Genomic DNA, 25,416 nt, shown 5'->3' on the forward strand with positions numbered 1-25,416 from the left:
GAGCATGTATTGTGTTTTATGCATGTTTCTTTTGCTGTGAAACATACAGACACAGTTTTTTACTCCATATTAGACACATTATGTTGTTTATTTCATAAAGCATATCTTGATCATAAGTTATTTGAACTTCTATGAAAAAGCAAGAACTTTGTTAATTCATGGTGGTGTCTTTACATGGGACTATTATACCACTTTCATGAAGAGGTCCGGAATGGAATAACAACAATATTATGAAAAGGATAGATTGCTGCTCACCACATTAGAGGTGGTGTTCAGTCACTGACTGGCACAGTGAAAAGACTATTAAACATTTAACCTTCTGGCCAGGAGGCCTTCTACAGAGGTGAATGTGTGTGTGCTTTTTTATTTTTGAAGAAGGCCTTTTTGCTAAAGCTTAAATGTTAAGTAGTTTTTTCTTTGTGCCTGTCTTTGACTCACCACCTCCTCTATGTGATGAGTAGCAATCTATCCTTTTCATAATATTGCCATTAAGTGTTTCAGGTAGAGGTAATGTACAGTTGTTTGCTGGCAGCTGTCTGAAGTGCTAAGTGCAGCACATATTGTAGTAGTTTGAGAAAAATGAGTTTCGTGCTGTTATTAAATTTTTTTTAGGAGGATTAGACTGCCACACCAATTGAAATTAATTTGCATGATGTTTATGCAAAAACTCACCTCAGTTGAAGGTAATTTCTTCATTTGTATGGTGATAATTTCCATGAACCATGGACCTTGCCGTTGGTTGGGAGGCTTGCGTGCCTCAGCAATACAGATATCTTTACTGTAGGTGCAACCACAACGGAGGGGTATCTGTTGATAGGTCAGACAAACGTGTGGTTCCTGAAGAGGGGTAGCAGCCTTTTCAGTAGTTGCAGGGGCAACAGTCTGGATGATTCACTGATCTGGCCTTGTAACACTAACCAAAATGGCCTTGCTGTGCTGGTACTGCGAATGGCCGAAAGCAAGGGGAAACTATAGCCATAATTTTTCCCAAGGGGATGCAGCTTTACGGTATGGTTAAATGATGATGGTGTCCTCTTGGGTAAAATATTCCGGAGGTGGGGACTACTCACAAGGACGTTATCAGGAGAAAGAAAACTAACATCCTGTGGGTCAGAGCGTGGAATATCAGATCCCTTAATCGGGCAGGTAGGCTAGAAAAATTAAAAAGGGAAATGGGTAGGTTAAAGTTGCATATAGTGGGAATTAGTGAAGTCCGGTGGCAGGAGGAACAAGACTTTTGCTCGGGTGAATACAGGGTTATAACTACAAAGTCAAATAGTGGTAATGCAGAAGTAGGTTTAATAATGAATAAAAAAACAGGAGTGCAGGTAAGCTACCACAAACAGCATAGTGAACACATTATTGTGGCCAAGATAGACACCTACTACAGTTGTACAATTTTATATGCCAACTAGCTCTGCAGATGACGAAGAAATTGATGAAATGTATGATGAGATAAAAGAAATTATTCAGATAGTGAAGGGAGACAAAAATTTAATAGTCATAGGTGACTGGAATTCGATAGTAGGAAAAGGAAGAGACGAAAATATAGTAGGTGAATATGGATTGGGGATAATAAATGAAAGAGGAAGCGGCCTGGTCGGATTTTGCACTGAATATAACTTAATCATAGCTAACACTTGGTTCAAGAATCATAAAAGGAGGTTGTATACGTGGAAGAATCTTGGAGATATTAGAAGGTATCAGATAGATTATGTAATGGTAAGACAGAGATTTAGGAACCAACTTTTAAATTGTAAGACATTTCCAGGTGCAGATGTGGACTCTGACTACAATATATTGGTTAAGAACTGTAGATTAAAACTGAAGAAACTGAAAAAAGGTGGGAACTTAAGGAGATGGGACCTGGATAAACTGACTAAACCAGAGGTTGTAGAGTTTCAGGGAGAGCATAAGGAACAACCGACAGGAATGGGGGAAAGAAATACAGTAGAAGAAGAATGGGTAGCTTTGAGGGATGAAGTGTGAAGGCAGCAGAGGATCAAGTAGGTAAAAAGACGAGGGCTAGTAGAAATCCTTCAGTAAAAGAAGAAATATTGAATTTAATTGATGAAAGGAGAAAATATAAAAATTCAGTAAATGAAGAAGGCAAAAAGGAATACAAATGTCTCAAAAATGAGATCGACAGGAAGTGCAAAACAGCTAAGCAGGGATGTCTTGAGGACAAATTGAAGGATGTAGAGGCTTATCTCACTAGGGATAAGATAGATACTGCCTAAAGGAAAATTAAAGAGACCTTTGGAGAAAAGAGAACCACTTGTATGAATATCAAGAGCTCAGATGGAAACCCAGTTCTAAGCAAAGAAGGGAAAGCAGAAAGGTGGAAGGAGTATATAGAGGGTCTGTACAAGGGCGATGTACTTGAGGACAATATTATGAGAATGGAAGAGGATGTAGATGAAGATGAAATAGGAGATATGATACTGCGTGAAGAGTACGACAGAGCACTGAAAGACCTGAGTCAAAACAAGGCCCCAGGAGTAGACAACATTCCGTTAGAACTACTGATAGTCTTGGTAGAGCCAGCCCTGACAAAACTCCACCGTCTGGTGAGCAAGATATATGAGACAGGCGAAATACCCTCAGACTCCAAGAAGAATATAATAATTCCAATCCCAAAGAAAGCAGGTGTTGACAGACGTGAAAATTTACTGAACTGTCAGTTTAATAAGTCACGGCTGCAAAATACTAACACGAATTCTTTACAGACGAATGGAAAAACTGGTAGAAGCCGACCTCGGGGAAGATCAGTTTGAATTCCTTAGAAATATTGGAACACGTGAGGCAATACTGACCCTATGACTCATCTTAGAAGATAGATTAAGGAAAGGCAAACCTAGATTTGCAGCATTTGTAGACTTAGAGAAAGCTTTTGACAATGTTGAGTGGAATACTCTTTGGGTTAAATACAGGGAGCGAAAGGCTATTAACAATTTGTACAAAAATCAGATGGCAGTCATATGAGTCGAGGGACATGAAAGGGAAGCAGTGGTTGGGAAGGGAGTGAGACAGGGTTGTAGCCTATCCCTGATGTTATTCAATCTGTATATTGAACAAGCAGTAAAGTAAACAAACGAAAAATTCGAAGTAGGTATTAAAATTCATGCAGAAGGAATAACAACTTTGAGGTTCGCTGATGACATTGTAATTCTGTCAGAGACATCAAAGGACTCGGAAGAGCGGTTGAACAGAATGGACAGTGCCTTGAAAGGAGGATATAAGATGAACATCAAAAAAAAAAAAATGAGGATAATGGAATGTAGTCGAATTAAGTTGGGTGATGCTGAGGGAATTGATTAGGAAATGAGACACTTAAAGTAGTAAAGGAGTTTTGCTATTTGGGGAACAAAATAACTGATGATGGTCAAAGTAGAGAGGATGTAAAATGTAGATTGGCAATGGCAAGGAAAGCAAGAGAAATTTGTTAACATCGAGTATAGATTTAAGTGCCAGGATGTCGTTTCTGAAAGTATTTGCATGGAGTGTAGCCATGTATGGAAGTGAAACATGGACAATAAATAGTTTCGACAAAAAGAGAATAGAAGCTTTCGAAATGTGATGCTACAGAAGAATGCTGAAGATTATATGGATAGATCACATAACTAATGAGGAGGTATTGAATAGGATTGGGAGAAGAGAAGTTTGTGGCACAACTTGACTAGAAGAAGGGATCGGTTGGTAGGACATGTTCTGAGGGATCAAGGGATCATCAGTTTAGTATTGGAGGGCAGCGTGGAGGGTAAAAATCGTAGTGGCAGACCAAGAGATGAATACACTAAGCTGATTCAGAAGGATGTAGGTTGCAGTAGGTATTGGGAGATGAAGAAGCTTGCACAGGATAGAGTAGCATGGAGAACTGCATCAAACCAGTCTCAGGACTGAAGACCACAACAACAACAACAACAACAACAACAATGTCCATAATTGCTTTATAATTGTTGTAGTTGCAAATATGAATTTAAAATGCCTTCAGTAATGAAAATTAATTGTTTGTACTAAAATATAAAATATTTAATATGCTTGTAGAAGTGCAGAAGATGAAGTATGGCCTGGGCAGCTGGTTGGGCCAACAGATTGGGGCTGGTAATGTATGCAGGGAGTACGTAAAATTTCGAGTAATGGCACTGTGTCACTGTGATACTGGCCTTGTGTAAATTGCGCTTTAACTTCTTTTTTCTATTAGTAAATCACTGGCTGTTAGGAGAACGTCAGATTGGCATAATATTGTTTTGTGCTTTTAAAATGTTCAAAAAAATTAATTGGTTGAATCAGCATTTATTGAATGCTAACTGTATGACTTGTATAAAAGCGGTGATATGAGAATGATGCAGGAGTCAGGTAATAGGTTAAAAAGTATTTCGAGAAATAGAGATAACAGTGATCAGCTGCACATACCAAAAATAACCAGAAATTTGATAAATTCCTCTTATGCATTATATTTCAATCTGGGTTTACCACTAAAGCATTGAAAATACTCTTCAGTTACAGAAAATAGTCCCACATTGGAATAAGGTGAAATATTTTTACATATGTAGTTTCATATGTGGACAACATAACAAATACAAAAATTTTAAGAACATTAACTTAACAGTGATTTTGATATGTACTTTCTTAATATGACCCATACTTTTTCAGTATTATGAAAAGGATTGATTGCTACTCACCATATAGCGGAAATGTTGAGTTACAGATAGGAACAACGAAAAGGCTCCGTTGTTTGCACATAAGTCTGTTTCATCCACACCGGTATTTCATTCTTCTTAGTTTCAATTTAGGTTCATGTCTCAAACATAACATTAACTGTAAACTAAAGTCCACAAGAAAGTGATCACTAGAAAAATCAAAAGCAGTGGCATAGAGATCACACATCACGTGTTCTGGCAATATCATATGCCAGTATAGCCAAGTTGTAAAGTCTGTTATCCATTTGAGGTGGAGCTTTAGTTACATGACGTCTGTAAAACTACATTACTGTGTACTGTCTCTTGTCTGATGTGTTGACAGTTGGCTAAGCCTGAAACATGTTTATAGGTGAAATATACAGGTATTACTGTGCAGCTATTAAGATCAACAATACTCCATCCTAAAATTTTGTATTGGTTGGTAGTCATAACATTGAAAAAATTTTAAGTTAAGATGCAATTTTCATCTTCCATTGTATATATCAATTAACTGCTATTCTCAGTGTCAGCACCTATATTACTAGCAAGACTGCATATTAATTTTGACACTTTATCTATTTGTACACATTTCCTTTGTACCTGTACTCTAGCAATGACAGTGACCTTGGTGTCTTATATAAAGCAGGTTAGAACACCAAATCAGCAGAGTCGGCAGGCATGTGGTATTCCTGGAAAGGAAAACTTAGTCAGGACACAGAAGAATAGCCCTATAGGATCAAGTTCTTCATTAAACAGCTCAACATCTTCTGACAAGGTGAAGCAACCTACCACAGTCTCTGTTGAGGTTTTGCCACGCACTGCTGATGATGGTAAGCTTCAAAAATTGCTTTATTACTTTAGTGACAGCTATCTCCACATTTCATGCTAGTCAATATTTCCATGTACTTTTGGTCATACACATTTTTACAGCCCACTTGGTGCATTCTTTTCCTTTTTTGATTTGTTGGAATTTAGTTTCCTCTGCCCGTTTATCATGTATCTAAAGTAAGTGTGTGTTCACGTAATGGAAAAGTATAATTTTTTGTTCATTTACAACAGTAATGTGTAAGAGGGGTCAGCCCATTGGATACTCAACCTATTTTTGTGACGTGACTTAGGGCTATGTCTTCCAGATGAAATTCCAGCTAGTGAGAGATTTATCATCTGATCTGATACACTGTATATTATTCAAGCAGTTAAATTGACATGCCCTAGCAGAGAAAATAGTCCAGAAACTTCTAGACACATTCATCTGCTCACATATGGAAAGGGAAAAATGCTTAATCTTTTAGATGCCAGGTTGTGTGGGAGTCTATGAAAATTCTCAAGCTAATACAGCAGCAGAAGTGCACAGTTGACACAAATTGTGCCTTAATATGTAATCTCCTTGCAGTTCATTTCCATGTTATGGGAAAAACCGCATGTCCATTAAGCAGGAGGTTGTAAACAACAAATTGTGAAACTTGCCTCTCAGTTAAAATGCTGCTAGTCCCAGCCACTCTTACGGAAAGAGGTCACTGATGCCATTGGTGGTTCATGGACCTTTTCACAGAATTTCAAGAGAAGATGGACTGGGAGATTACAAATAATGAATACAGAACGCCAGAAGAATTATAAAATATAGCTGTGCACAAGTACACTTGCCTTATACTAAATGCACGTACAAAAAAGATTTCTTTGTTAATTACATAGAATTTTTCCATGACACATTCATTAAAGTTTTTGACACTTTATGTGAAGTCTTTCTAGGCAGAGAACACTGCCACAGCTATTACAGGAACATGCTGCAAATTCTTTGCTTTGAATTCTTAGCTAAATTTTAGCTTACCTGGAAAAATCACAGAAATATTTGAAGGTTCTAAATTACTTGGGGAATACTGAAAGATCTGGTGTAAATTTCAATTCCTCATACATCAAAATAGATTGTTACAAATCACTTTAACATTCTTCTTTGCAACAGTTATGTCTACTTCTCACATAAAGGAAGAGGGAGCAGTATTGCCCGGTCAAAACTGACGTGTTATGTCAGACTCATATCTCAGTTACAGTGCACCTTATTCCAGTCACTGCCATGGGAAGAGGTTTGATCTGACATACAGTTTTCATCTGTTAGGAAGTTTCAAAACAGTGGACTTTTTGCTGCAGAGTGTAATACCCATGCTGGAGAGCATTGAGTTGTTACAATGTTTGTTGCTTAGTTGTAATGCACTGAACTTTCTGGTCCTTCATTGTTGTCTGTTTGTCTTTCTCTTCTGAGAACATTTTTCATTGCTGTTGCAACATGCATATCAGGATTTGTAATTTATCTATGATTTACTCTTTGACACAAAAGCAATTGTTTTCACATACATACATTGAAACAAACATATTGTGGCTCAGCGTTAAGTAACACTCTTACTGGCTGAGCTATCCAGAGTGACAACGTGCCCTCACAGTGTCAATTTTGACAGTACCTCACTCCTGCAATGCAAACTTCTCATTACTTCTGCATATCTTGATGGGCTAGCATCCCAGAGAGAAAGGTTGTGTTAGAGGCATTGCCTAACTATTGCTGCTGCCAAGTCTCTGACACTGTGTCACCTGGTGTGAGATTTTTCAGTGGAAATGATACTGCGCACAGTGTGGTATAATCATTATTGTCACTGTCTGGTATGCTGCTGGTTGCTGTCCCAAACCTGACCACCAGCAATTATTTATTATTTAGTACTCATCAGTAGGCTGTTGAAATATCTGGGTGCATAATGTTCGTATGTTCTTAAATATTCAATGTACGTATAAATATCAGTTTTCTGGAATATTTGATGTTTGAATAAATAGCTGCACATTCTATTCAGGAACTGGCTTAATGCAGTGTCCATAATAGACATACTTTCAATGATAAGTTTTGTATTGCATTGACAACCCTGCTTTTGGATTTGCATTCAAGTGTGAGTACATGTGACATTGTTTGTTTGAGATGCCAGGTATTGCAAAACATATACATCACTGTGGCTTCAATTAGGCAACGTAAAAATTATCTGTCACCTGCAGGGACAGGAACTGAACAGGACATCATTCCAAAGGCTATATTCAGCAAACCAATAGATTCCAAACCAAAAATAAGTCAGCTACACATCAAGAATCCATTTGTGTTTTCCAGAGGATTCTGGTCAGCACCCGAATAAATGTCCAAAAAGATTTGACCAAGTTGCCAAATACAACCTGTGTGATTATATGATGTGTTTGGCAGATGTATACTTTTATTTGGACACCACAGCCCATTGGTAGCTGGAGAACAAAGAAGAGAAGTTCAATAACTGCAGCAAATTCCAGACCAAACTGAAGCAAACATTTAGTGACCAGCAACAGAAAGTTGTCTTAGCAGAACAGTTAAAGAACAAGGCCCAATGTCATGGGAAAACAACACAGTCTTACATGCAGAATGTTTTGGTCCTTTGCAACATTGCGAATCTGCGTGTGACAGAAACTAATCTCACATTTGATGAAAGGAGTTGCAGACAGCATGCACCTCTTCTGGTAAGGGATGTCACAACAGCAAAAGAATTCATCAAGTGGTGCCAGCATATCAAGGAAATACAAGGAAGAGAGTTGGACGAAAGAGTTATGATTGATTTCCAAATGTGGTCCCTATAGCAGTTTTGAAGGAACACCATGATCTCGTGTCTCTCACACACCAGGTCATAAAAACAGAGATAAAACATTTTATGGCAGCGAGAACTATTGCACCCAATGCATAAGACATAGCAGCCATTAACGTAGATCCCATACATCAGGAAGTTATAGTGAATGCTAGAGAAGAGACATATTGATCATTAACACCAATCTCCACTACAAGTGGAACGCGCTGTGAAGAATGGATACAGCCAACACGGAATTACGCCACCACCGTCAAACAACAATCCAACATCTGACCGTACCGAGCGAGGTGGCACAGTGGTTAGCACACTGGACTCGCATTCGGGAGCACGAAGGTTCAATCCCGCGTCCGGCCATCCTGATTTAGGTTTTCCGTGATTTCCCTAAATTGCTCCAGGCAAATGCTGGGATGGTTCCTTTGATAGGGCACGGCCGACTTCCTTCCCCGTCCGTCCCTAATACGATGAGACCAATGACCTCGCTGTTTGGTCTCTTTCCCCAAACAATCCATTCCAATCCAATATCTGACCAACACAGGTACAAGCAACTCCTCCACCTAACATAACACTTCACAGAAGAAAAGACATTTGCAGCTCAGAGGACAACATGCTAATCAGTTTTCACTCTGGATGCTCTGGACTTAAATGCTTCTGCAGAGGAAGATGATGAATATGTGGTGACTATTGCACCACAAGTTGTCAACCATTGTGACAGTCCTAGTACTGCTGTACACTGCAGTTGTTTATTGTTGACCTATGAGATAAAACTCATTGCCGTATTGTGGATGAAGTCACTCCCCAACATGCTGTAGACATTCTCCTCCACTATGTAAAGGTACCAGCCACACATCTATCCACTGAAATCAGGAGAACTAGACAGTAATTTGTATAGGTGAGATTGTCACAGATGAATATCCAACATGACAACAGTTACCTAGATGACAGGAAACCTCTTTCTGGGTGCTAGTCAGCTCAGGGGCTTCACTTACTGTAGTATTGAATGCTAATTGTCGCCAACTAGAGGAGACTATGCTCCATGATATGAAAGTGATTGTGCTAAGTTAAAAATGGGAAATATGAACAGCTGAGAGGGAAAATTTATTGCAGCAATAACTATCAATTAGAGAACATAGCCCTTCAAATTTCTCCCTTTTAAGAGAATGTAGCCATGACATTGCTCTCAGATGGAGTTTTTGCAGGCTTCACAGGCAGTTATAGACTGTGGAAGATTAGATCTCCAGACTGACAAAGCTGTGTTCCAACAAGAACACATAACAAAGATTGCTCTGTGTGGTTTTTTGCCTTTAAAGATGTTGTTGTTCCACCTTCATCAGCAAGATGAGTTCTCATTATCAGTTGAGATTTTCAGTTAAACTGTGAAGCTTTTGTCGACTGCAGAAAGCTACTAAAGCACACAAAACAGATCTACATGTCAGCAGTGATCATATGCCTTGCAGGTGTTCAGGGAAAACTTTTAATCACTAGTCGTCGTGAGTAGCCACTACTCATCACTAAAACTATGTGCATAGGGACAGTCAAACAAATCTAGGAAGGGCAGCTCAGTGTCATCAACGAATAATTATTATCTGTGACCATTGCAGACAAAACAGGGGAGGAAGGTACTATCGAACTGCCAATGGGATCTGGTTGACTGAAGAACAACATTGGCTAGTGGTAACAGTTCTGTGTCAGTTTTTGGATGCTTTCAAATTCAGAGTGGAGAAACCACAGACCAAATGGCCCATGGCAAATACAGAATCATTACAAGGATCATCAACCAATTAGGTAGCATCGTAAAGGTTGTTGCCCACTGAATGACAGTAATCTGGGAGGAAGTGGAGAAGGTGCTGCAGGGTGACATCATGAACCTTTAGAGAATCCTTGGTCCACTCCTGTACTTCCTGTGAAGAAGAACATGATGTTTGAGTATCAAGTACTGACAACTGAACAAAATCACAAAGAAAAATGTCTATCCATTGCCATGTATTGGTGATTCTTTAGACTGCTTGAAAGCAGCAAAGTATTTCTCAACAATGGGTATGCAGAAAGACTACTGTGAAATCAAAATTGACAGGTGTTACAAATATTTTAGCATACAAATTAGGAACATAATCCACCTGCTGCTGACCACCTTACAGAAGGAATGCTTTGGTGGATGTGCAGTAACATGTACAAGCAAAGCAGAGAGTCTTGTGTTGCCATTTTTAAACTAAGGTGAGAAATCATGTCCAAATAAGTTACTATGTTTTAAATTTAATTTTATTTTTTATTGTGACCTCAATTGTAATTGAAGTCTGTTTTGTTTAGGTTTAACTTAGACAGCCAGATGATTGTAGCTTGACTCCCAAAGTGCATTGCTGTGGATTATCTGCCTAATAATGGAGGTTGTAATATAAAAGGTATTTATAATGATTACCTTTACAAACACTTCATCCATTGCTTAAGACTGACAGGCTGACCAGGAAAAGATTGTTTTCACATTTCCTGATGGCCTCTATGAGTTCAAAGTCACTGTGTAAGACTCCAGCTGCCTTGGAATGTTTGATGGACAACTTGTCTTTGCTATCTAGATGACATTATCATTTTTCAAAGACATCTGGAAAAGCACCTCCATGCCCCCAGAGGAATGAAAATCTTCAAGCATCTAGTGAATGGTTATGGAGTGTGGCCTGATCCAGAGAGAATAAGAGCACTCACAGGTTTTCTAACTCCTCAGCACGTGGCACATTCATGATGTGAGAAGTTTTCTAAGAATGCACTCGTACAGTGATCCATAAAGGAATTCTGTACCAAGGCACATCCCTTGCAAGAACTACTTCAAGGAGACATCAAATTGCCCTGGAATGAGCTGTAAGAAAGTTCTTTCCTTGTCCTTCAGGAGACACTATGGTTTTCCCCAGTCCTAGCAGCATATGATGAGAATGCCGAAATAGAACTTCACTCCGATGCTAGCGGTTATGAGATAGGTGCTGTTCTAGCACAAATCCTGGCAGATGCTGAAAAGGAGATAACTTATGTTTCCAGGGTACTCTCCAAGTCTGAGAGAAACTACTCTACAACCGAGAAAGAGTGCCTTACAGTTTATGGACTGTCAACAAGTATTGGTGGCTGTATTTATTTGGTAAACTATTCACAGTTAAGACAGTGGTGGTGGACTAGCATGAAGGCTCCATTGGGTTGACTGGTCAGATGGACACTGAGGCTTCAAGAATACAATTTCACTGTAATATACAAAAGTGGACACAAACACAAGGCTGCCAACTAGTTTTCAAGAAATCCTTTGCTAGAGCACAGCAGTGTGGTTGAAATACCAGTTGTCACAACATTAACTGATACTGCAGCTGAACAAAGGGAAGATCCAGCACTGTAGAAAACGCAGAAACCTTGCAGGAAGAGGAACTGACCAAAGGTTACATCTAATTAATATTCAGAGCATTTGATAAGAGGACCTGTGATAGAGTGGGATGGAAATGGTTGCTCATCATCCCAGCTCAGTTACAGCCAGCTTCTTGAAGTGGTTCTGCAACGTTCCAACATCTGGCAAACTGGCATTCATGAAGACCCTAGTTGGACTGGAGGTATCACTGGCCACATCTGTACCAGTCTGTTAGACACGATGTGAGCCACTGTAAGGGACAACAATGATGGAAGCATGTGCCACAATAAACATGTAGGGCATGTGGTACCAAACCTGCCTGCAGCAGCACCATTCCACCAAATTGGGATTGACCTCTTGGACAGGTTCCTGGAGCCAGCAAATGGGAATTGATGGATAATAGGGTCAATCTCATCCTTACATTGTCACTGAAGCTGTGTCAATGGCTGAAATTCCAGAAATCATAAAATCCCTTGTAGAAAACATGGAGCAATCAATGGTTTGGTCTTTGATTGTGGAAATGTTTTACAGTCAAGAATAGTATCTGAGGTAATTTCACAGTGTGACACCATCATCATCAGCAGGATGACAAGTGCCTACCATTCACAGATGTATGATCTCACAGAATGCTTTAATAAGACATTGACACATCTGCTCTTAATGTAAATTGATCTCAGAGAGCTTACCAGTTGTGACATTTTCATATAGCGTAATGAAACAAGAAACTACAGGCTTCACAACATTCCATCTACCCCAAGATGAAGACAATGGATGCACTGTTCTAATTTCAACTAGATGATACTCAGGAGACTACATGAAACACCTCAGCACCATGATCAAAGAAGCAACACAGTTAGCTGATACAGGAGCCCTGGACATCCAGAAGAAACACTGAAAGCACTATAACGCCAAGCACTGGTCAGTGGGACACAGTCTGGGAAACTCACTATGGATTTTTACATCTGTGCAGAAAGTGGGGCTGTCGGAAAAAGTGGTACTTTGGGCTCCGAGTATCCTTTGTTGCTTGCCAGACACCGCATAAGAAGTTGAGGACTATTCATCATGAATACTAAAGTGCATACACGTCGTCCGTGTCTTTTTTTGTGAAGCCTTACTACAGGCCAGAGGCTCAAATGGATGATGGGTGGTTCATGACCATAATTTGAGGATCCACCAATGCTCCCATACAGAGGACCTTCGACAGGATCTAGATCCATAGTGCTGCAGTCGGTTCTAGTGAGAACATGAAACATTTTAAATTATTTGCAGTCTCACCGTTACAAATCTTTGTTAAAACAAACAAAGTATTAGTATATTTTGTTTTAAATTCTAGAGAAACTTGGAATAATTATTGGTAAGTGATATAGCAACACACAACAATTCCATAGAATTTTGTCTGTGTTTGTAGTTCATTTGGGCCAGTTGCGATTATTAAATAGGTAAATCTCTCTCTGCTGCTAGTATTGATGACATTACTAAAGATTAGATTAGATTAGTTTACATTAGATTAGATTTACTTTCATTCCAATTGATCCGTAGTGAGGAGGTCCTCCAGGATGTAGAACATGTCAGAAAAACAACAATACATGACAAATATTTACAAATAAAACAAATAAGCTAATGTACCATTCCACAGGTCCCAAGTGGAATGCTCGTCATTTTTTTAATGAACACTATATGAAAGAGTCATTTTACAAATACTAATGCACTGAATCTAAAATAAAAAAGTTTTTTTTTATGTAACAAAAGTGCTGAGGGGAAAGAGGTTCCTATTAGTTTTCTTGAAAATGTTTCATTTATGACAATTAGTAATAGTAAAGCAATATGTTGCCTCTGGGGGAAGAAATGGGTTTGGTGATATTCCGTATTTTTAAGTATTCTGTTTCCCCTAAAAAGTTGAGCTCTGTGTCCGCAGTTGGGTGGGAGTTTAACTGTTCATGTCTCTTAATATTCTCTGATAAGTATCAGAGACTAAAAGCACCTGTTACTGTAAAACTCACTTGGGTACTCTAACAACAAAAAAAGTAAATGGTACAGTTCACTGTCTGAAACCAGTTGGGATGTCAAACACCTTAATGAGAATTAGTTTCAAGCCCAACAGGAATTGCTCGTTTCAGTGAAAGCAAGCTATCTCAACTAGTTTCTGAGCAAACATTGGAAAGGGAACTTGAAGGAGCTGGGTACTTCGCAGAAAACATTTGTTCAAAGTAACACACAAATCTGCACATACTCATGAGCCAAACAACACAGAAACTAGATGGTAGCTGACTGAAGGTGTGTAAGTGTGATCTGCCAAATCACAATTTTCTCTCTCTTTAGATAATGCCAAATTGGTGGCCCGACGAGACATTTAATCCACAGTGCGTGAGGGGATGTAGTTTAGGTTGTAAGAGGTGACAGTAAGGGCATTGGGCCACCTTGTACCACTAATGTCGTCAGACCCATAACAACATGTCAAACACATGAGGACAGATGATAAGTCCAGGAAAAAGAAGAAAGAACAGTAATAATAATAGTAAATAATAATAATAACTCCTAAGCTGTGACTTTTCAAAAATAATAATAACTCCTAAGCTGTGACTTTTCAAAAATAATAATAACTCCTAAGCTGTGACTTTTCAAAAGAAATATATACATGACATACTTGTCAGAATAAAATAACTGACTCATGCTAAATAACCAAAAATATACTAACATGTCTCACCTAGCACAACTCGACAACAAAATGGCAGAGATTTGCTATTCAAATCAACTGTTACAGAAAAACCCAGTGACAACACTAATTATAAGATTAAGATTTGCTGTTGAAAGCAAATGTATAATATCTATGTCTGAGACTAAACACAGCCCTTGAACAACAAATTGAGAATACACAGCCATTGTTGTTGGCAGACGGTGCCAATTTTTGAGTAGTTTTGTACATGAATACCATATACGAGGAGAAGGTTAATATACATGTTCTCAGTATTGAGGAGAAAAAGGAAGCAGCAGGACCGTCAACATACAGTAACCTCAGAAAGCTAACAACTATGCTTACACCCTGACAATACATCACAGTCAGAAACTGGAAACTGAAAATGAAACTGCAAACTAGATGCACTTCACTGTATTAGAAGTATAGACAAAGTGGGATATGTAGTGAGAATGTTAGGTACTGAGACAGCTTAAAACATTCGAAATTTGGTACATAAATTGGGATTGAAATTCAGATGTCAGGTGTCTACCAATTAAGCTGTTAGAACTCTGAGATGTGTATGGGAATGACCAGCAGAAACCTGACAAAATCTACAAAAAATACATAGGTGTGTCTAAGTACAAAACATGGCATTTGACACTAGTGGAACTTGTAAAGCAAATACACCACTTACCAACAATAAAAATAAATCAGAATAAACAGAGCTGATAATAGCAGACTTTTCACTCTTCTGAAAAATCCCTACATACATGCAACAATAGCACAGAACCAAAAGAAGAATCATTCAACAGATTCATAAATGCACTGAATATATTTCTGATCAAATAAGTCAACAAGTACAGGCACAAATGTGGGCAAATAACTTCTTGCAGGAAGCAGCAAAACTCGAGTGGCAAAATCTATGCACACTTCTTTTTAATTTCTCTGTTTCAAATATGTTCTTCTGAAACAGTTTTCAGTTTTTTTTAATGTTTAATAGTTTCTGTAACTTGTCATTTTCCATTTTACAGTAGTTATTAAGCAAAATGTTGACACTGGTCCACACAATGGATTTCCACAGTTCTCCTGCTGGCTGTTGTAGGAGTCTCAAAAATTTATCATTGACATAACACAATTAGGAATTAGCTTACATGCTGCTTGGTATCTGATAATTGATGTTGTTTTGGAGAGATATGAAGTGCATTTAGAAAGTTTACAAGGCACAGTAGTTCTTCTGAGTTACAGCAACAGGAAAACCAGCCACTTAGAAAATTTTCAGGCCCAGAAACACCCATTTATGCCATTATTTAAAATTTTACTGGAAAATTTCTGTTATAATATATCTTGCAGGATAACATGTGCTAAAAAAGACAAAGCGTCAAGGTTTGTTTTCATATTTATTTTAGTTCTTTCATAGATTACAGATTATAAAATAACAATGGCAAAAAGTGCAGTTATCCTTCAAAAAAGTGTGAAGTGAGATCTTGAGCAATTTCATACTAAATGGCTTTTCTGTGGAAAAGTTTAAGTGCTCGGCGGAACATGTATACAACCAGGTAACCTACAAAATGTTACGTGCACAGTAATGAAATCTATAATTTTAAATCTTGTTTGTCAGAATTATTCAGCTACTGCAATTTAAGCTGTGCTCTTGGGACACTGTGTAATAACACCCTCAGGAGGGGGGAAGCAACAAATTTTGACGACAGTTATTGTATGTGCTGTTCTGTATGTATATTAATTTGAACTCTTAACTGTTCATAGTTGTGTGTTCATGCTCCTTAACGTGTCCTATGCTCTAAATATCTGCTGTCATTGGCACGCGAGATCACATGGCATAAGCTATGATTGGCTGACTAAAGTGCACCGCAATCTCGATTTCAGTGCTTTGGAAGCTACTGTTTTGTATTTGGTGGAATTCATATTTATACTTTCATAACACAAAGCTATGCAGTGTACATATTACTGCACTTCAAAAATCTTTCCAAAGTGCATTGTTTTTTGTTGGGTTCCAACCCCTAAAGTGTATAAAACTTGTACCAGTCAACGGATTGATAAGTCTCACAGGTCCGATGGAAAGTATATTGTCACTTAACATGGAAAAAATGTACTTTCACTCAGGGTATAGTCTATTTTCACCTGGGATCACCTGGGGTATAGTGTATTTTCACCAGGGAAAAAGTGTATTTCTAAGTGGGAAAACCACAATTTTTTTTTGGTCCGTATATACACCCTGATCCAGACAGTGCCAAAGTTGAAGTACTTTCAAAAGTTAACGTTTTCTAGTGGTCACTACCATGCAGATCTATCATCCACTATCTATGAAATGGCAATGCTTTGAAATGCAGATTTATGGCAAATGAAACACTAATTTTAATGATAAAAATAGAATTTGTCTTTCTGCTGTACAAACTTATTTAATGACCTGAAAAGTAAGTCTTAGAATGATAGTTAATTGTTGGTGCAATTGTAACAGTTTTATTTTGTGTGTGTGTGTGTGTGTGTGTGTGTGTGTGTGTGTGTGTGTGTGTGTGTGTGTACCTGGACTCATTCTACACCTTTCGAGGTTTTCATATAAGCGACATCTATAGAATGTGATAGAGTTGAGTGACTTTTGTTTTATTAGCATGTTACTTCATTCAATACAGATGATACTCAAGGCTGGGAAACAGTGAAAGGCCGTTCCCGCTCATCACGTGTATCTCCAACGAGTAAGGTCGCTGCAGGGCAAGGACTCTCACGGCTCAGCGGTATGAGGTACCGAGCGCAGCTGCGTTTTAACCAGCCAACTGCTGCGTCGTCGCTTCCAGCATTGGCACTTTCAGTGGTGAGTGTAATTTTGCTCTCCTTTACTTATAATATATGAAACAAAGACTTACCATGTGCAGCTTTTGGTGTTAAGGCTTTTGATGATATTGAGGGTGAATGGAACAGTTGTACGTACTGAAACATATCTACAATATACAAGACAGAATACTTTGAAATTTTGTATATAGCAAGGTATCAGACTTAATGGTTTCTTCCTTCTCATCAAAAGAGGCAAGAGGTGAAAAGAAAAGCTACAGAAAGTGAGAATGGGTAAAGCACTGAGTACTAGAGAAATCAAGAGCATAGTGCAAATGAGTTATATGTAACTGCTGCTGAAGTACTCTCCAAGTGGTGGTGGTGGTGGTGGTGGTGGTGGTGGTGGTGGTGGTAGTAGCAGTACCAGTAGTAATGCTGAGCATCAGGCACGTACATAGAAAAGACAAAACAAATTCCTCCATCAGTATGGGGAAAGTGGAGATATCGGCAGGGCTCAAGTATGTGTGCACGGGGCTGACATGACATCCAGTGCTGATGCCAGATATGCTTGTGCACCCTGTATGGCATTACAGTGTCTCGTTTACTGCGCCCTGCTCGCCATTGTTGGCTTCTGCAATGCTAGGCTGAGTTGTATGATGAAATCTTCATAATGATACCACTCACATAATCTGAGGGCTGTGCACATGAGTACTAATTTGACGTAGTTGATAGCCTAATTTAAACTTGAAGTGTTAGCCTTGGTTCATGCTCAGCACTCGTGGTGAGGTAATAATTAATCATTTGCTGCACCAGTTGATGCAGTTAAAATACTATATACATGTACAAATATGGTTTGGTCACATTTTACTTTTGCAGCTACACCTGTTCACTGTTCTTGCTAAATATTCCTACACGCACCTCTCCACATTTATACTGAAATAAAGAACATGCAAGGGGTCATAGTTGCCCTCTTACACATTAACACAGAACACACAGTTGCTAATTGCTCACCTGCCTGGTGTTTTAGGTGGATGTCCTTGCGTAGAAGCAGTACTCAGGTCATAAATTTGTGTTTCTTGATATGAGGCTGTAAGAGACTGACTAGCGAGTAGGCTAAGGCTCTTGACGCTACTACATAGGCAGTCAACTTTTAAATTTTTGATACAGATGGCAGTAGCTCTTATAAATGATTTACGCAGCAGTAAGAGCTACAAAATGGCTAACTAATGATACAATAAAGTACCAACTTACTGTGTCACAAATAACACACTTAAAGTTCATAATAATTACAATATTTGTTCATAAAATACTTTACATTAGTTACATCCACAAATGAAACTAAACTTCCTATTAAGGGGAGCAGAAAGTAAAGTTGTTTGTGTGCATGTTGATATTCATTTATCATATATCAGCTCATTGTGTACTTCAAAGTCATACCAAAGACTTTTTAATGTTAGAGTGACATGTTTATTCATAAATAATTAAATTTTGATTTTTTTTCCCTAAGTTATGGTGAAATGACCAGTGAAATATCAGAAGAGGTACATATCCAGTATTGTATGGTTTTTGAGATTCACAAGGGTTGTAACGTAACAGCCACAAGGGCAGTAACATAACGGCTGTACCAAAAAAATAGTTTTTAGTGTTTATCCAAGTTCATTAGACATTAGCAAATGCTGAAGCTGGCTTTCTAAGGTCATATCTGGTAATTTTGACCTTTCCGACTCATATCATCAGTCTGAACCACCAACAACTTCAGACAATGACATGTTAAGGGTGGAAGTGGAAGCAAATCCATGCTAGACAATTGCGGAATTGTTAAACACTCTTAACCAACCCTGTTTGAGCATCCAAGAATGTTTTCAGCAGACTGGTAAAGACAAACAAAGCTAACTGATCCACCACATGTAACATATTACTTCAGCAGCACAATACAGAAGTGGTTTTTGATTGCTTGTCCACTGGAGACGTAAAATGGGCCCTCTATAATAATCCCAAATGCAAAAGGCAGTGGCTTTTTGCAAATGAATCCTCACAAACTACAGCTAATCCAAGCTTACACACCAAATAACTGCCTTTCTTTGTTTGGTAAAGTATTTGTGGGTTGTTCATTTTGAAGTGCGAAAACCTGGATAAAATGTGGATGCAGAGCTCTTCTGTGAACAACTGGATTGAGTAAATCAATCTGTAATTGAAAAGTGTCCAGCAACTGTTGACAGAAAAGATGTTATTACAATATGATTATGCAAGACTGCACTGTGCAAGTCCAACCCTGGAAAAAATTAATGAATCGGGATGGGAGATATTGCCTTACCCACCATACTTGCCCAATATTGCACCTTCAGATGTTCACTTACTTTGATTGCTAGAACATTATCTAAGTGGCAAAAAATGTGAAACTTTGGATCATGCTCATGTCATCTCCAGATAGTTTGCTCAAAAACCAATCAATTTACATTGATCCGGCATTATAAATTTGCACACTAATGGCAAAAAGTTGTGATAACAAGGGTGATTTCATCATTAATATCACATAAAAACTTGTTAACAATTTATCTGTTTGAATTTAATGTATAAAAATGTCATTTTCTGGTTCCCCAACCCACTTCACATTGCTCGCAAGTGTGTTTCTTCAAGACAAAGATGTTATCTGTGCACCATTCCATTTACAAGCGTACAGTGCAGCCACCCTAAACCAGTGTACTCGCTCATCTTCCAAAGTGCACTGGTTAACCTGAAAAACTTAGCTCAGAGTGCATTGTTGGTGTTGGACAAAGGCGCACAAAATGCTTCATTTGCTTTATCTAACACTAAAGTTGTTAAAGAAAAATGGTTATGAAAAGAATCCAATTATTATATGAGACAGCTTGGTATTGAGGATTTCTGCAATAATTGCCAATCAAATCAGAATTATTTATTAAGGAAATTTTTTTTAAAGAAATTAAAATTAAATGAAAATGTGTCTGCACATCACTCCACTTCTTACATCATACTTTAGGTGATATTTTCTTTCTCAATAATGAAGTGAGGTTTGGGAGTGAATACTATGGCTCCAAGAGCCAGAAATGTTGAAATACCAAAACATGGGCACCAAAGGCCTTTCACGCGATCCTTTGGGAGAACATTACAATGTGGTAACATCCTAGTCAGTGGTGCACTAACAAACAGTGCAGATGAACAAGGGAAGATCCAGTATTCCTGAATACTATAGAGGCCTGAAACAAGAAAAAAATCTATCAAAGGAGAATACTGATAGATGAAACACTGTGTAAAAAGTAGTATGACTCACTGAACAAAATGGTTGCCTGCCATTCCAGCCAGGCATAGTGAAGTACTTTCACAACACTCCAACATTGGATCATCTTTGATTTGCAAAGATGTTGGGTAGAATCAAAAGCAGGTCTCATTTGCCAGGTCTCTACCAACATGCCGAACACTATGTAAGCCACTGCAGGCGATGCCAGCAACTCAAGTGTGGGCCTCAGTTGCTACTAGAACATGTGGAACCTACTACACTTGCAGTTCCTCTCCATTTCACCAAAAAGATATAGACATCTTGGGGAAGTTTTCCTAATCAACCAATGGGAATAAATGGATATTAGTGTGTACTGACTGCATCATCTGCCAAATTGGCACCAGAGTGGTTCTGACTGATAAAGTTGCAGCGGTCACCAGGTTTCTTGTAGAAGACATGGTTTTGGAGTGTGGAGCACTTCATTTGTAATTATATCTGAACCAGCTTGCACGTGTAGAAATTTTAATAAGACATTTTCGTATATGCTCTTTCGTGGGTTTTTACACATATGTGAAAGCTCAAGCTATGAAAAGTATTGTTAAAGCACTACCTTGTCCCACAATCATCTTACACCAAGGAGTCAGAATTGCTGAGACTATGACTATCTCCTTCGCATGAAACCCAATCATAGTTCTGAGATGCGGATCAACAGTAGAGTCTTTTGATACAAAGAAAATTAAGTTATACGCAGAAATTGTGAAGCCTAAACTGTAGGAACAGCATTTGAACATCACAGTGACTATGATAACATGACACTGAAATGTAAGGCCTCCACCAGCACTGCCATATGAAATACCACTGACAAGATCCAGATCCAAGAAGCCATAGTCCACTCCAAATCTGTTTTACAAGGAGAGGGAGCAATGTCATGTGATGTATGTTGTCTGCCATGCTAAAGCAATTATAATCACTGATTGGCAATGTGCAGGTTATCGGTTCCATTCGCGCATCCCACAGTTGTTTATCAGTTAAGATTTGGATTTTCTGGAAAGTTCTGATATTTTCTTATTTGTGGAATATTGGAAATTAGTAGACATCTCAGTCTACTCAGGCAGGCTGTTCAGTTCTGTCTGTGATTTAATATGCTTAATGAACATTCTTTCAGAGTGAGATGGTAGGATTTGTTGTTATCATAACTGTTACTCATTTTTGGCTTCTATGTGACAATATATACATTCATTTTTCTAAGATAAAAAAAGTTTCTGAATGAATGTGGCACAGTGCTTAAGAAAATAACTGCAGTGTAAAAGCTGGAAGATGCACAATCAAGGAATTTTGAAAACAATCTCACTAAAGGGTTAAAATATAGCCATGTAATTGTACATGTTTTCTTTCATTGTTAAAGTGCCTTCTTTCATGGTGTATAAATGCTTTTTTTAATAAGGCGACAGTTTAGCGTGGTGCTTGTATTATTGTTATGGTTATTGAGTAGGGAAGGCTGATGTGTTGTTGGTACATAGCTTCTTTCTTTCAAATAGCACCATGGGGCATACAGTAAGCTTAGTGGGCCCTCTAATAGATAATTGTAGATTGTATTTTATTCATCCTGTTGTCTGTAACACAGCTAATGTGTAAGACATTGGGCAAACCAATTTGTAAGTATTTGTAAGTACACATGAGCTCACTGAATGAGGCACTGCAAAAAAGTGGAACTTTGGACATTAATGCAAAGTCTACTGATCAGGAACAATTATGCCATCACCTCTCCTTTCCTTGAGGTCAAATACTGATGATGAAAATTGAAACAGTCTGCCTCCATGTTTTGGGGGGGGGGGGGGGGGAAGGGGGAAGAACAGAGGAAGAGAAAAAGGACACTCAATGTTACCCTTATCAGTCTTTTCACCTACCCTTGATTGCACCTACTTGTTCCACCATACAGTAATCTTCCCTTAACTTCCCCTCGCTGTCCTCCTCCCACCTTGCCCCCCCCCCCCCCCCCCCCCCCCCCCGAAATCATGTTGATTTGTGTTTGCAAGTGATAGGTTTCTTCGTTGGTTGATCTCAGTGACTTTATCTGAACATAAATAATTTTCATCTTATATATGTACCTGCCTATTGCTTACAGCTTACCTTTGGTGATACCTGTTATATTTCATCCTGGATTTTCTGTCAGTGGGTATGGATTTCTGGGAAATTAGTAAAATGCTGTTAAAGTATGTATGTCTGTGTGTGTGTGTGTGTGGGGGGGGGGGGGGGGGGGCAAGATAAGTAGGAAGGAAACTGAGGCTGTGTGTGTGTGTGTGTGTGTGTGTGTGTGTGTGTGTGTGTGTGTGTGAGAGAGAGAGAGAGAGAGAGAGAGAGAGAGAGAGAGACAGAGACAGAGGCAGGCAGGCAGGCAGGCAGGGACGGAGGGAGAGGTGGAGGGGATATATGACGAAAGGTGAGACTCAGGCACACAAGTAAACCAGCATTTTATCTGGAGAGTGAACCAGCCCACAAAAATGCTTTGCCAGAGGGAAGACTGAGGGATATGTGGAACAAATTGCGTGAAACCCACCTACACTATTCACAGTATTTGATGTCCTGTGACTAGTAGTCACATATCTAAAGAAATTTGCAGATGGAACATATTTTGAGTCCAATGAAGATATTACGGTAGTTGTAGACAGATATATTGCAGACCTGCCAGAATCACACTTCATGGTTGGAAACTGTTGTTGTTATGGTCTTCAGTCCAGGGACTGGTTTGATGCAGCTCTCAATGCTACTCTACCCTGTGCAAGTTTCTTCATTTCCCAGTACCTACTGCAGCCTACATCCTTCTGAACATGCTTACTGTATTTATCTCTTGGTCTCTCTCTACAATTTTTACCCTCCACACTGCCCTCCAATACTAAATTGGTGATTCCTTGCTGCCTCAGATCATGTCCTACCAACTGATCCCTTCTTCTAGTCAAGTTGTGCCACAAATTCCTCTTCTCTTCAATTCTGTTCAGTACCTCCTCATTTGTTATGTGATATACCCATCTAATCTTCAGCATTGTTCTGTAACACCACATTATGAAAGTGTTGTGACTCGCCGATCATTCAAAGCACCGCCGCACAATTATGCGTGTCCTCTACGTGCGGTGCTGTCTGCCAGCCATGCAGCAGCTGCGCCACCTAAGCGACCAGCCGAGCAGCGGCCGCTACACTGGGACTCAGTGCTCATTCGAATGCTAACGTATACACATGTCTTGCTTGTCAACTTACTCTGTGACTTATATGTGTTGTGTCGTTCTGAAATATATGTGTTAAACTTGACGTTATAACAATTGGCGACAAGGTAGTGGATTTTTCCTTTTCACCGTTGACCCACAGGGTTCCATGGCTACTGTCGAGCAACTGTTGCAAAATCTCCTTGAACAGCAAATGCTTCTAACAGCGCCGATTCGCGATTTCGTCGCGGCGTCAAATGCGGGGCGTTTCTCGTTGTTGGCTATACCTCCTTTTCCTCCTTACGACGAGACGGCAGAAGACTGGTCTGATTATGAAAAACGTCTGCGACGGCACTTCTTGGCATTTCATGTCACGGACGAACAACCGTGTAAGTCTCTGTTCCTTTCCTGGATTTCACCTCAAATGTATCTGTTGTTGTCGCAATTGGCTCCTTTGAATGATCCTGCATCTTTGTCCTTTGCTGAAATGTGCTCACTTCTGTCTGTCTATTTTCAAAAGCAAACGCATGTGGTAGCCTCTTGTGTTGCCTTTTATCGTTGTCAAAAACAGCCACATCAGTCCTATCGCGTTTGGGCTGCTGAACTTCACGGCCTCAGTCGAAAGTGTCAATTTGTTACTGACGTTCACAAAGAATCCTATGCCGATTCCATGGTACGGGATGCTATTATCCGGTCAGCGCCCGACAAAGAAGTTCGGCAACGTGCCCTTCAGTTGGTGAATCTGACTCTAGATGAAGTTCTCTCCATTGCGCAGTCTTTTGAAATTTCTCGCGCCGCTGGGGCGCAAATAGAGGCGTGGGGTGATGTCGGGGAAATACAACCTCTGTGTGCTGTTGACGACGCGTGCGGCGCGTCCCCGCCGGCCGACATGGCCGCAGTGCGCTCCCACGCGCAGCCTCGGCCTAGCCATAAACAACCCGTTAAGAAACTGCAGCAAAACCCCCGGCAACTTCCTTCATGTCCGCGGTGTTTCACGAAACATTCACGCGAGGATTGTCCCCAACGTTGGGCTGTGTGTCACAATTGCAAAAAGAAAGGTCATGTGTCTTCCGTTTGCAAATCCGACTGCATACATGATGTTCATGAACATGACACTGATTCTGATTCTGTGTTGTCTGTCTATTGCACTTCTTCCCTTTCAGGGAAGTTATTCCTCACTGTCCAAATCCTTGGTCGAGGTGTTCGCATGCAAGTGGATACCGGTTCTGCTGCCACTATAATTAATTCTCAGACGTATCTTCAGCTGGGTTCTCCTCCTGTCCCCTGTCACTCGGCAATTACGGACGTACAATAAACAGAAGATTTCTCTCTTGGGACAGTTTAATGCTGAGGTATCTTACAAATCCGTCGTTCGCACTGTTCCCATATTTGTGGTTGACCAGAGCAATGCAGAAAATCTTTTTGGTTTTGATGCCTTTCGCGTTTTTGGGTTCTCCATAGATGACTCTGTCAATATTGTCTCTGATGCTATTCCTTATGCTCAACTGGATTCCTTGTCGACGACATTTTCGTCCCTTTTTTCTCCTGGGTTAGGCCGTGCAAACGACTTTGAAGCTCATATCATGCTCAAACCCACTGCTCGGCCTAAGTTTTTTCAGGCTCGGCCCATTCCTGTGGCCCTTCGTGATTGGGTAAAACGGGAGTTGGATCGTCTCACTGCTTCAGGGATCTCGCTTCCTGTCACTTCCAGTGAGTGGCCCTCTCCTGTCGTTGTAGTTGCTAAGCCAAATGGTGATATTCGTCTCTGTGGCGATTTCAAAGCCACTGTAAATGCTCAATGCCTCATCGACACACCCTGTGTCCCATCCTGAA

General features: G+C 39.5%; 1 protein-coding gene across 3 annotated transcripts in view; it reads left to right on the forward strand.

Annotated features, from left to right (window-relative positions):
* The window catches only part of LOC126483888 (S phase cyclin A-associated protein in the endoplasmic reticulum), a 607,888-nt gene that overhangs the window by 69,211 nt on the left and 513,261 nt on the right, over nt 1–25,416 (forward strand). For 2 of the 3 annotated variants that reach the window (XM_050107144.1, XM_050107146.1), the window contains 2 exons: nt 5,329–5,512; nt 17,016–17,194. In XM_050107144.1, the coding sequence (XP_049963101.1) occupies nt 5,329–5,512; nt 17,016–17,194 (363 nt within the window). Of the gene's footprint in view, nt 1–5,325; nt 5,513–17,015; nt 17,195–25,416 lie in introns of all 3 variants that reach the window. The other variant, XM_050107145.1, reaches the window with a different exon arrangement.

The sequence above is a fragment of the Schistocerca serialis genome, chromosome 6 (assembly GCF_023864345.2).
Source record: "Schistocerca serialis cubense isolate TAMUIC-IGC-003099 chromosome 6, iqSchSeri2.2, whole genome shotgun sequence".
NCBI classification, from domain to species: Eukaryota; Metazoa; Arthropoda; class Insecta; order Orthoptera; family Acrididae; genus Schistocerca; species Schistocerca serialis.